General features: G+C 52.5%; 1 protein-coding gene across 2 annotated transcripts; it reads right to left on the bottom strand.

Annotated features, from left to right (window-relative positions):
- Positions 1–201: 201 nt before the first annotated feature.
- On the bottom strand, positions 202–10733 carry CD40 (CD40 molecule, TNF receptor superfamily member 5). Of its 2 annotated transcripts, none has more exons than XM_012640417.1 (9): positions 10664–10733; positions 7220–7298; positions 6754–6879; positions 6337–6483; positions 5905–5998; positions 2522–2583; positions 1103–1192; positions 989–1017; positions 202–438 (listed from the first exon to the last, which is right to left on the bottom strand). In XM_012640417.1, exons 1-9 carry the CDS (start codon positions 10712–10714, stop codon positions 271–273), a joined length of 846 nt encoding a protein of 281 aa, XP_012495871.1. In that variant the 5' UTR covers positions 10715–10733; the 3' UTR covers positions 202–270. The 2 variants fall into 2 exon arrangements, with proteins under 2 accessions (XP_012495871.1, XP_012495872.1); XM_012640418.1 differs by having other exon boundaries at positions 202–411.
- Positions 10734–11250: the final 517 nt, after the last annotated feature.

The following is an 11250-nucleotide window of genomic DNA, read 5'->3' as shown; positions in this document are numbered from 1 at the left end:
CTATTACTATATCACCCCTGCCACCACCACCAAAGTTTTGCCTCCATCTTTCAAAACAAGCTGGAGACTGGCTGGGCTCCAGGGCTGGGATGAGAGGTTCTCCAAGGTGAACTGTTTCTGTGTCCGGTGCTAGGGCTGCTGTCTCGATCACAGGGGTGCAGGCAGAGGGAGGCTGTGCCCGGTCAGGGCTGGCCCCTCGCTCTTGCACCATGGCAGCCCCAGGCTCTCTGGCAGGGTGCCCATGCTGCCACGCCCCTGGGCACGCACAGCTCACTGTCTCTCCTGAACTGAGATTCGGCTTTCTTTGCCATCCTCCTGGGTGACGGGCTGGCACCCGTGCAGGGTTTCTTGCACTGGAGTGGCAGGGTTGGGGCCAGCATGATCCTCCAGATAAACTGTCTCCTGGGGATCCTGCAACACAGCCTCGGGGTGAAGGGCCTGGGGAGCCAAGGTGTGAGGTTACCCCGACAGCAGGGGCAGCTGCACCTCCGAGGAGCCCCTGGCTGGGAAGCGGATCCCTGCCCAAGCCCTTTCCCCTTCCCCACATGCTGGATCAGCGTCGATTCCTTGGGTGCCTCCTGCCCCCTGCTGGCCACACCAAGGGTGACAAGGAGTTTCCAGAGGGGGAGCCAGTGGGTTCAGGGAGCTGTTCCTCTTGCTACCACCCAGCTGACCCGGCACCAGCACCCAAAGATGTGGCTCCCCACGTGCTCAGTGCCAGGAGGTGTGAAGAACAGCCAGGGTTAGACTTTGCCAGTGGTGCCAGGGCAGCTCGGTGGGGAGGTGACAAAACCCGGCACTGAGGGAGTGGACAGAAAGAGCCAAGGCCGGAGCATGGGGGCGTGGGAGTGAGAGTAGCCAGTCCTGCTGCCACCCCGGTGGCCACAGGGACAGACCCAGAATCTGTTTTCCTGCCCCACAGGCAGCAGCGTGTCAATCTTTCTTCCCAGTTTGCCAAAGCTCTGTCCCAGTTCCCGAGGTGACCTACCTTAACCTTTGGCTTCTTGACCACCTTTCCTAGAGAAAGAAAGGATAGAAAGTTGGGGAGGCCAGACCAGGAAACAGGTTGCCCCCCCCAGCACCTCCCCACCTGGGGACTCACTGATGTAGACAGACACCAAGAGGACGATGGCACACAGGATCCCCAGCGTGATGGGGATCAACACCCAGGCTCTCGGCCGTTCCCAGGGACCTGGAGAAATCAAGACTTCAGGGTGACACACCCCCAGGCCTCCCCTGTGCCCAACGCTGCCATGCCTTGCCAGACTGTAAAATCCAATATGCAAGCTCATCGACATCGGGGTGGCCCTTGGGGAAAAGTGGCTGGCAGATGTCTCTGCATTTTTTTTAATGTTTAAAAAAATCTGGATATCTGGTTTCTCTTAAAAATTGGGAAGCTTGAGCCCCAGCAGGCAGCCTCCCCACCTGGTCACCGCGCTGAGCGGCGGTAGCTATCTGTGCCTGCACACGCACTCCCCACCGAGCCCTACTCGTCTCTGCACTGTTGCTTTTCTTACAGAAGAGCGGAGGGGGAAAGCAAAGTGTCTTGTACCTAAGTCTCTATTCTAAGTGAGTAAATGAAAAAAAGACCCAGAGGCAAGCAGGGATAGGGTAAGGCACGGGATGCAATTGCTTTAAGACAAAATTTAAGGGGACACCAAAAACTCCGTAATCAAGATAAGTGCTATTTTAATGCCATATTTTGAAAATCAGCAGGAAGACACCAATTCAGCAAACTACAGCCCATAGGCCAGTTGCCCGCTTTTTAAATAAAGTTTTATTGGAACCAGGGCCAGGATTAGGGTGAGGCAAGTAAGATGGGGTTGTGCAAATGCTGGGTTGGATTCTGTTCTTTATTTAAAATTTTACTTTTTTGTTCATCGTAGATTTTTTGCATTAATTTTGATTTTTAAAAATATTGCATCCAAATGTTATTCATCTTAATCACTGCATTTTTATGGCACCCCGATAAATATTGTGCCTGGGGCAAGTGTCTAGCTCACCTCACTCTAGTCCCAGCCCTGCCAAGAGGAAAGTAAATTTTAAGAAAAAGCAAAGAGAATGTATTTCTTTTACCCCTGACCTTTTTCACTCATTAGCGTGACCTGCCTAGTCCCTGTAGTTATCTGAGTTTGTGAACTGTGCTGTAGGCCAACCTTCTCATTCTAAAATCTGAACTGAAGCTGAGAGGGGACAACATCACCCGCACTAGTACCTGAAGTGCAGGGTGGCAGAACAGCATTTATGGAGTGCCTCCAAAGTGCAAGAACCCATGCCAGGCACTTACACCAACCTACTAAGGGAGGTGCTATTATCCCATTTTACAGATAAAGAAACTGAGGCTCAGAGAGGGAAAGTAACTTGCCCAGGCTCCCAAGATAAGTGGCAGAGCTAGGATGCCTCCCCCTCTCATTTCACCTCCCCTCACCCTTTCCCCACCCAGTGTTTCTATGTGCCTCAGTCTCCCCCTTGAGTTCCCACCTCCCTAGACTGCTGCCAGGGCCCATTGTCCAGGACTCACCACAAACAGTATCAGCCTTGTCAGTTCCTGCCTGTAGCTCTATCAGGTTTTGGGTCTCACACCTACACACAGACACATGTGCACACACACACACAGAAAGAGATATTAAGTTTCCCAAACCAAAGATTTCCAACCCCGGAGGGAGACAGTCTCCAATCAGCAAGTCCAGGTTCACTGGAGATGCCTTGTGTACAACGTCCTATGCTGGGTATTATAGGAATGAACAGAGACTCTGTTCTTATGGAACTCATAAGTGCAGAGAAAAGATTATTGCTCATCTTGAAGAAGTACTGATAATAAGTAGGAGAGTCTATAATGAGTGCGAAGCTTTGTGATACAGGCTAAAGTGAAGTAGGAAGTGTTCATTGGAGACAAGGACCATCATGGCTGGGATGGTGAGATGATGAGTTCAGTTTAAGACAGGGTTTCTCAACCTTGGCACCAGAGACATTCGGGCTGGATCATTCTTTGTTGTGGATGTTTGGCAGCACCCCTGGCCTCTACCCACCAGATGCCAGTAGCATCCCCCTGCCCAGCTGCAACAACCAAAATGTGTCAGACGCTGCCAGATGTTCCACAGGGAGAAAAACTGCCCCAGGTTAAGAACCTCTGGTTTAAGGGTCTTCCAGAACAAATGCCCTGTGGAGGAAAGATCTGCGTGAGCCCTGAGGGACGGCGAATGTGGAGCAACAGCGCATTCTAGCTAAGCAGGACAACACGATGTGAGGGACGTCGGGCAGGTGGCATGCAGGATAGTGTTGGGGAACGACGGAAGATCGAGTCTTTAGAACCACATTGCTGATAACCAGGCATGAAGGCCTTGACTGGATTCAGCTGGCAGGTCTCATCCTCAACCAGCCAGATGACTTAATCAGTTAGAGCATTCAGCCCGCCAGAGAGCCCAGAGGAGAAACGACAGACGAGTGGCCAGCCAGGAGGCGAAGCAGGAGGCCAGCCATGAGATGCTGAAGACCCGGTCCAGGGTGACCCCAGGAGGAGTGGGGAAGAATGGACAGAGAAGGATGTCGCCCAGGAAAAACCATCTAAGGTGGGGAAGGAGAGAGAAGCTTCAGAGAAAGCACACTTTAGTTTTACATTAAGAGGAGCATTCGAGAGTTTACAACACACTTTAACGTGTCTATCCCAAGCCTTGTGAGATGAAGGTCGCTCCCATTTTCCGGTTGAGGACACCGAGGCTCAGAGAGGTGAGGGTCACACACTTACTGAGCTGCAGTCAGATTATAAGCCAGTGTGCTGATTCTACTCTACCACCGGTGCCTCCATTTATCGGTCAACATCTATCAGTGAAAGTGTATTGAGCAGGCAAGCATGGTGACTCACACCTGTAATCCCAGCACTTTGGGAGGCCAAGCCAAGGCAGAAGGATTGTGTGAGGCCAAGAGTTCCAGACCAGCCTGGGCAACATAGCAAGACCCCATCTCTACAAGAATGTTTTTAAATTAGCCAGGTGTGGTGGTATGTGCCTATAGTCCTAGCTACTTGAGAGGCTGAGGTGGGAGGATCGCTTAGCCCAGGAGTTCAAGGTTGCAATGAGCTATGATCAGGCCACTGTACTCTAGCCTGGATGACAGAGCAAGACCCCGTCTCTTGAAAAAAAGAAAAAATTGGCCGGGCATGGTGGCTGACGCCTGCAAGCCTAGCACTCTGGGAGGCTGAGATGGGAGGATTGCTTGAGCTCAGGAGTTCAAGACTGGTCTGAGCAAGAATGAGACCCCTGTCTCTACTAAAATCAGAAAAATTAGCTGGGCTTCGTGGTATGCACCTATAGTCCCAGCTACTCAGGACGCTGAGGTGGGAGGATCACTTGAGCCCAGGAGTTTGAGGTTGCAGTGAGCTACGATGATGCCACTGCATTCTACCTGGGGCAACAGAGCGAGATTCTGTCTAAAAAAAAAAAAAAAATTGACTGAGCTCCTGAAATGCATTAGGCACTGTTTTAGGCAAAGGGGATGTATCAATGGAAGGGGGGAAAAAGGCTAAGTCTCTACATATAAGGAGTTTGCAATCTACCAGGGAAAGGCAAACAGTTAACAAGTAAAATGTATATGGTATGCCAGTATTCATGTAAACAGTAAAAGGAAGGAGAATATGTGTGTTTGTGGGCATGTGTTTTTTTGTTTGCATGTGTGTACTATAGAATCTCTGGAAGGGTATGCAAGGGACAGTGGCTCCCTCCAGGGTGGAGAACTGGGAGCTGAGGAGCAGGGCTGAAGGGGGGACATCGCTGTGGGCCCTTTCGTGTTTTCTGTCCCATGTGCCTATGTTTCCCAATTTTAAAAATTAAATGCAAAAAGTTAATGGGGCATGTGTTTAAGGTACTCTAGGCAGAAGAGTCTGATGCAAGAGAATGACCGTGTGTTCAGGGGACCACAGGAAGCAGGACGCAATGCCATGCAGGGAGGAGACGAGGAAATGCGGCTGGAAGGTCAAATGCCGTGCTAAGGAGTCTGGGTTTGTTCATCCTGAAGGCAACAGAGCCATGAAGCATTTCAAACAGGGGGGTGTCGTGATCCGAAAGGAAATGTAGAACACTCACTTCAGCAAGGGGATGGAGAACCAGCTGAAGGGCAGAGGCTAGAGGCAGGGAGACCAGTGAGGAGGCAAAGGCGTCACCCAGACCACAGTGATGAGGCCCAGACGAAAGTGATGACAGTGTAGACAGTGAGGAGACGGACCCCCAAACACTTAGAGGGCCAGATGGACAGGACCTGGTGACTGGTTTGGATTGGGGGGAGGAAGGGAGGCCCAGGGGTGAGTGCCCAAAGCCGCAGTGGTGCCCTTCACACAAGGAGAGGGGAGTAGGTGGGTGAGCGCCCCTGGGATGCACAGAGCTTGAGATGCCTGTGAGCCGCCGGCTGGAGGGGAACACTCAGCAATTGGACATGACAGTCTGGGACCCAGGAGGCAGATCTAGACTGGAGACGCTGATTGGGAGCCATGGGAGAGAGATGGGAGTGGAAGCCATGGGTGTGGGTGAGATGGCACAGGAGAGGCTGGCAAAGGCATTAGACAGGAGATCCCAGAACAAAGCCCTAGAAAACCAGGTAAGGAACAGGGAAGAGGAGGAAGACCAAGGAGAAGCAGAAGGAGAATGAAGAGGAGTGTCCCGACACCCCCAAGATGGGACAGCCTCATGAAGATTGAGAGCTCAGCGGTATCTACGACCACCAAGAGACGGCAGGCAAGAAAATGCTGAAACGTGCCCATCTGGCCGATCAGAAGGCCACTCTATAGATGTTTCACAAGTGTGCAAGTGTGTGTGGACTTTGGGGAGCGAGACTGCCCCGCGGAGTGGCTGGAGAGAGAGGAGGCAGGTCCATGCCACTGTTGGGGCAGGAAGCACAAGGGATGAGTCCTTATACCTTGTCCAGCGGTGACACTCCTCGAAAGCAGACGACACGTTGGAGAAGAAGCCGACTGCGCAGGGTTCGCAGACGGTGTCAGAAATGCCTGTACCTGGAGCGGGTGGGGAGGGGGATGTTACCCGTCACAGTGACACTTGTCTGGCTCCCAGTGGACAAGCAGGACAGGAAGAGCTCCTGCCCTGAGCACTCCTTCCCAGACGGCTGCAGCCCCCAGGAGACTTCTGCCGACGCCCCCAAAGGCAGATCCCCACGGCGGGCAGTGCCATGGAAAAGGTCCCATCTCCTGCTCACTCTAGCAGGCATGCCGTTGTAGGCTGGAGTGTCGCTTCCTCTGGCCCTGGGGCTAAGCACCCCCTGCCCAGCCTCTCACCTTTGACCCTACGCTTGTCTGTCTTATCTCCAGAGCTGATTCCTGGACAGGCCACTTACCGATCCGCTTGACGCCAAAGCCAGGGGAGCACGAGCTGTGCGGGGCGCAACTCTCGCAGGCCTCGCTGGTGCAGTGCAGGCCTTCTTCACAGGTGCAGGTGGTGTCTGTTACGGAGGTGCCCTGCCTCTGCACCCGAAGCCCTAGATCTGAGCAGAGACAGGCCAGAAGGATGGGAACTCCATGCTGGGCCACACTCAGAGCCCCACTCCCCATCCTACCTGCTCTTTTTCCCTTAGACCCTCTTCCAAGTAGAGATGGCCGTCAAATTGTTAATATCTAACGGCCAGTCCAACCCAGACTCCAACCAATCAGAACAGACCCTGGCTACATAAAATCAGAATGGCTGCACTGTCAGCAACGTGAGCTGGAATGTGAGCCTGGCTCCCAGGGGGTCCCCTTCCCAACAGCCCACGCACTGTGGTCGCAGTGTTTGTGCTGGTAGCAGTATCTCTCTCTGTTCCAGGTGTCTAGGAATTCGCCGTTACTGCAAGGCCGGCATTTTGTGTCGATGACATCTGTGCACTCATCCACAAGTTTCTCTCCTGGAAAACGTCAGGAAATGAGGCAGCTGTGAGCTGTGGCTAATTCAAGTGAGTCAGACACTTATCCCAGAATGATCAGGCCAGGCTTTAGAGTGGGGGATTCAGAGATGAAAGTCTCGGACCCTTCATAGCATGGTGGGAAAGATAGAGGAGATAGGAATCCTAATCTAGGGTAGACAGAGGTTTACCTGGCAGAGAGGGAACCCAGAACATTCTGACAGCAAGGCAGGGGTGGGAAACGGGTCATTTCAGACTCCAGTTTACAGGTAATACATGGGGTCTGCATATGCCAGCAAACCAAGAGGGGTCCCACTGCGGGGCTAGAGGCTTGGCATCTCACCTGGCCGGCACAAAGAACAGCAGTGACTGTTTAGTAGGTACTTTTGTCCTGTGCATGCACTGTGTAGTTCCGGGTGGACCTAAAAACAGAATTGTGCAATTTGAAGAGAGCTTGAAATCTCCACTGTGGCCTCCTTGGCAGAAAAGTGAAAGTCGGCAAGGACAGAGGCTGCAACTGAAGTGGAAGTCCAAAGCGGAAAACGGAGCCTGCATATGACTTGGTGTTTGTTTTTAACTAAACTGCCAGCTGAGCTCATTACAAACACGCCCAGAGAATCATTCTGGCATTTTACAAAGCAATGGCACTGGAACTCACAACGTTCTCTCAACTGAACAGATCTTTTTTTTTTTTTTTTTTTTTTTTTGAGACAGAGTCTCACTCTTTGCCCTGGCTAGAGTGAGTGCCGTGGCGTCCTAGCTCACAGCAACCTCAAACTCCTGGGCTCAAGCGATCCTACTGCCTCAGCCTCCCGAGTAGCTGGGACTACAGGCATGTACCACCATGCCTGGCTAATTTTTTCTATATATTTTTAGTTGTCCGATTAATTTCTTTCTATTTTTAGTAGAGACGGGGGTCTCGCTCTTGCTCAGGCTGGCCTCGAACTCCTGAGCTCAAACAATCTGCCCGCCTCGGCCTCCCAGAGTGCTAGGATTACAGGCGTGAGCCACCGCGCCCGGCCCAGATCTGCCTTTTGATTGGACTCCCAATGCTTCCTCTTCCCAAATTCCCAGCAGGACATGAGGACTCCAGTGCCTGCCCTGGCATCCTGAGGCTGGCTGGCTTCGGCTGGTCCCATTCCTGGACGGGGCTATATTTAGCACTCGGCCTCTTCCTCCCATTCTTCTGCTCCTCTTCCTTCCCCGCTCCAAGCCCCATTTTCTCCCTCCAGCTCCTCATCGCCTGCTCATCCAGCCCCTCCCTCATACAGTGCTAGGATGGTGAAGCTGGAAGGGTCAACTCCCACTCTTTCATTTTCCAGATGGCGAGACTGACCACCAGAGAGGCGGGGTCGCTCGTCCAGGGTCTCACGGTGACAAATTCCGAATGAGAACTCAGCTCCTTCTTTCTCTCCATCAACTTGTGTTTCACCTACACTGCTTTTACTACATCTGGGTACCACTCGTGCTATCAATTACTACTTGTTAATTTAAATGCATTTATTTTCAATGTAAACCTTACTTCATCGCCATGAGAGAAGAAACAGTATAGCTTCTCAGAAATAAATGGTAACCTTAAAAATAAATTCAAAGCAAACACAGCAATGTTATTAAACCCCAGCTGGTTGCTTTAATTGCTGAAGGCCCTCCACCCCAGGCCTGCTCTTGATTTTTGTTTTAAAAGGAGGATAAGCAAGACTTTGAGAGGCATTAACTAGAGTCTACCTCCAGAGACTTCCTCCTTGAAAAAAATGAGAAGCATTTTTAAAAGAACTGTAAAGTGAGTCTGTGTTTAGTTCCCTGTGCATGTGCTCCCTAAAATCATCCCACACTTTGAGGACAGCCAGGGAAAAGAGCACAGTTTTGAAAGTCAGACAGCTTTAGGCTCCAGTTTTGACTTTGTAACACTAGTTATTTTGCTTCTCTTAGCTTCAGTTTCCTCAACTCTAAAATGCGAGTCCTAATATCTGTCCTGCAGGTTAGGTTGTGAAAATGGAAAAGAATATAAATATATGTATTTATACATATATAAATGGCACAGTGTCTGGAACATAGGAGATGCTCATTAAATGGCAGTTTTACTCATCATACAGATGTACCTACTTGGATGCCCAGCACCCTGGCTCACTGGCTGGCTGTCCAGGATCCCAATTGGTAGCTGTCACTCAACCTGAGTATCTGAACAAATTATTTACAGAACTGTGTCTTAACCCAAATGAAGAAGGAAGTAGAAAAGGCTACTGCCCCGACCAGCACATCACAAGGCACCATCCTATGAACATGGACATTCCCACTATGCTCCCAGATCATTGAAATCCTTGATACTGTCTTCAAATACGTGGTAAGTACAGCTCCTCCTCTTAAAATCTGTCAATCTCACTCCCCAAAGCTCTGGTTCTTCTGCCACAAAGAGCTCAGGACAAGGGCTTGAAGACTTTCATCCTCTGAGAGGCAGGCTCAGGAATCTGGAAGTTGTAGATTCATATCCAGCTTCCACCATTACCTAGTTATGAGATCCTTCGGGAGACAATTCCCCCTTTTGAGCCTCAGTTTGCACATCTGTATAATGGGGGAGTGGGGAGAAATCAGACCAAGAATGCATGTAGTGTTTTGCTCAGAGTCTGACACATGGGAAGCCCTCAGTAAGTAGCCCCTGCTACTGTGGTTGTCACAGCCCAACCTCTACAGGGAGCCAAAATTGGGGATTATAAGGGCAGACCCTATTCTTGAGAAGACCACACTTCATCCCATCTCCTCTGGCTCTTCCTCCATCCTCCCACAAGGACTGTCTTCGCCTCTCTCCAGCTCCACCTTCTCCCTGCCTCCTTTCTCCCTAAGAGCCACTGCTTAGGGTGAAAATGAAAGCTCTGGGACCAAAGCAGCTTCCCCACTCCCTCTCTTCCCTTGCTGCCAACCCCCACGCCATGGGGCATTCCTGCCCAGACCTCATGCCAGCATCTACAGCCCCTGAAAGTAGGGGGAGGCCAGAGGGGCTGGATCGAGAGGGCCAGGTACTTGGGGGATTCCCAGCCTCCAGAATGAGGAACTACAAAAATACATTTCAATAAAAATTGAGTCAAGTGTGGGCTTCTGAAAATCCCGGAGATACGCTTGGTTGAGTCTCAGCCCTCCATTGCCCGGAGAAACCCCTGCTGATTTCCCATCCCTTCCTTGAACTCTTCTTCTCTCCCAGGGGTCCCCCCATGTCATCTTAAATTCAGGGCACAAGGACACAGCCTTGGGATTCCTCTGATGGGGAGGGGGTGTTAAAAGCTCCTTGCCTTCTCAAAAAAGTACCTGGGACTCTGCTGCCACCCCTTGTTCCCACAAGATGCCCTGGAAGAAGACAGCCCCAGCTGGCAAGAAGATGATAATCACTCACAGAGGCTGGCATTTGTCCACAACGGGAAAGGGACAGGAAACGGGCCAGACCCACCCCTTCCCTTGGCCCGCCTCACTCTCCCCTTCCCCCAAACCCCTACCAGTCTCTGTGTGGGCAGCCTCGGAGGCTCCCTAAACCCCAAACCCATCCACACCGCCCAGGCACGTGTGTGCCAGCCATGCCTTCCCTAAGCGGCCTCTGTGGGCTACCTGGGACCCCAACCAGGCGAGAGGGGAGAGGCAGCCCACCTCATTTAGCCAGGAACCAGGGTACTTTGCCCAGCCTCCATCCACCCTTCTGTCCCCCCAAAACCAGCTAGGAAGGTCTCCTCCCCGAAGTCTTGCTTCTCTTTCCTTCTCATTCCCCACTCTCAAATCCTGTCGGGTCCGGGCAAGAACAACTCACGGCGGTCAGCAAGCAGCCCCAGAGGACACACTGCAGACGCAGACGAGCCATGGCGAGGTGAGACCCAGGCGGCGGGGGACTAGGCGCCCGGGCGGGGCCGCTAGTAACTCCCCTGTCCCAGCCCTGGCCCCGCCCAGGAAAGGGGTGGGGTCTTGGAGGCCCAATCGCGGTCCGCCTGCGAGGGGGGCGGAGCCCCTTGGAAGTCACAGCGCAGGGATTTCCCCAGGACATTCCCAGGACTCTAATTCCCTCCGGGAGTTTAGGGACGCGCTTCGCTCGGTAGGGGAAGAGGCGGGGTCCCAGAAGGAGCCCTTTCTCCCTGCCCCCTGGACCCCCAAAGGCCAAGCCCAGGCGGGCCGGGAGCCAGCCTGCTTCCAGGGGGGCAGAGGGAGGAGAAAGAGGTCCCCATGGGTGCTGGGGGGCCGCCATAGGGACCCCCCACGGTTCTCTTCCGCACTGCCTTACCCCCGCTGCCTCCGGGAATCCTGGCAGAACCGAAAGCGTTTCCACCGTGGATAGAGTGGTCTCAGGAAGTCCCCTCCCCACCACCCCAGAAAACGGGAAGGTCACGTTGAGTGCGGGGAGGC

The sequence above is a fragment of the Propithecus coquereli genome, unplaced genomic scaffold (assembly GCF_000956105.1).
Source record: "Propithecus coquereli isolate 6110/MARCELLA unplaced genomic scaffold, Pcoq_1.0 Scaffold153, whole genome shotgun sequence".
Classification (NCBI taxonomy): Eukaryota; Metazoa; Chordata; class Mammalia; order Primates; family Indriidae; genus Propithecus; species Propithecus coquereli.
Note: the sequence above shows the minus strand (reverse complement) of the source record. Positions and strands in the feature narration are given on the sequence as shown.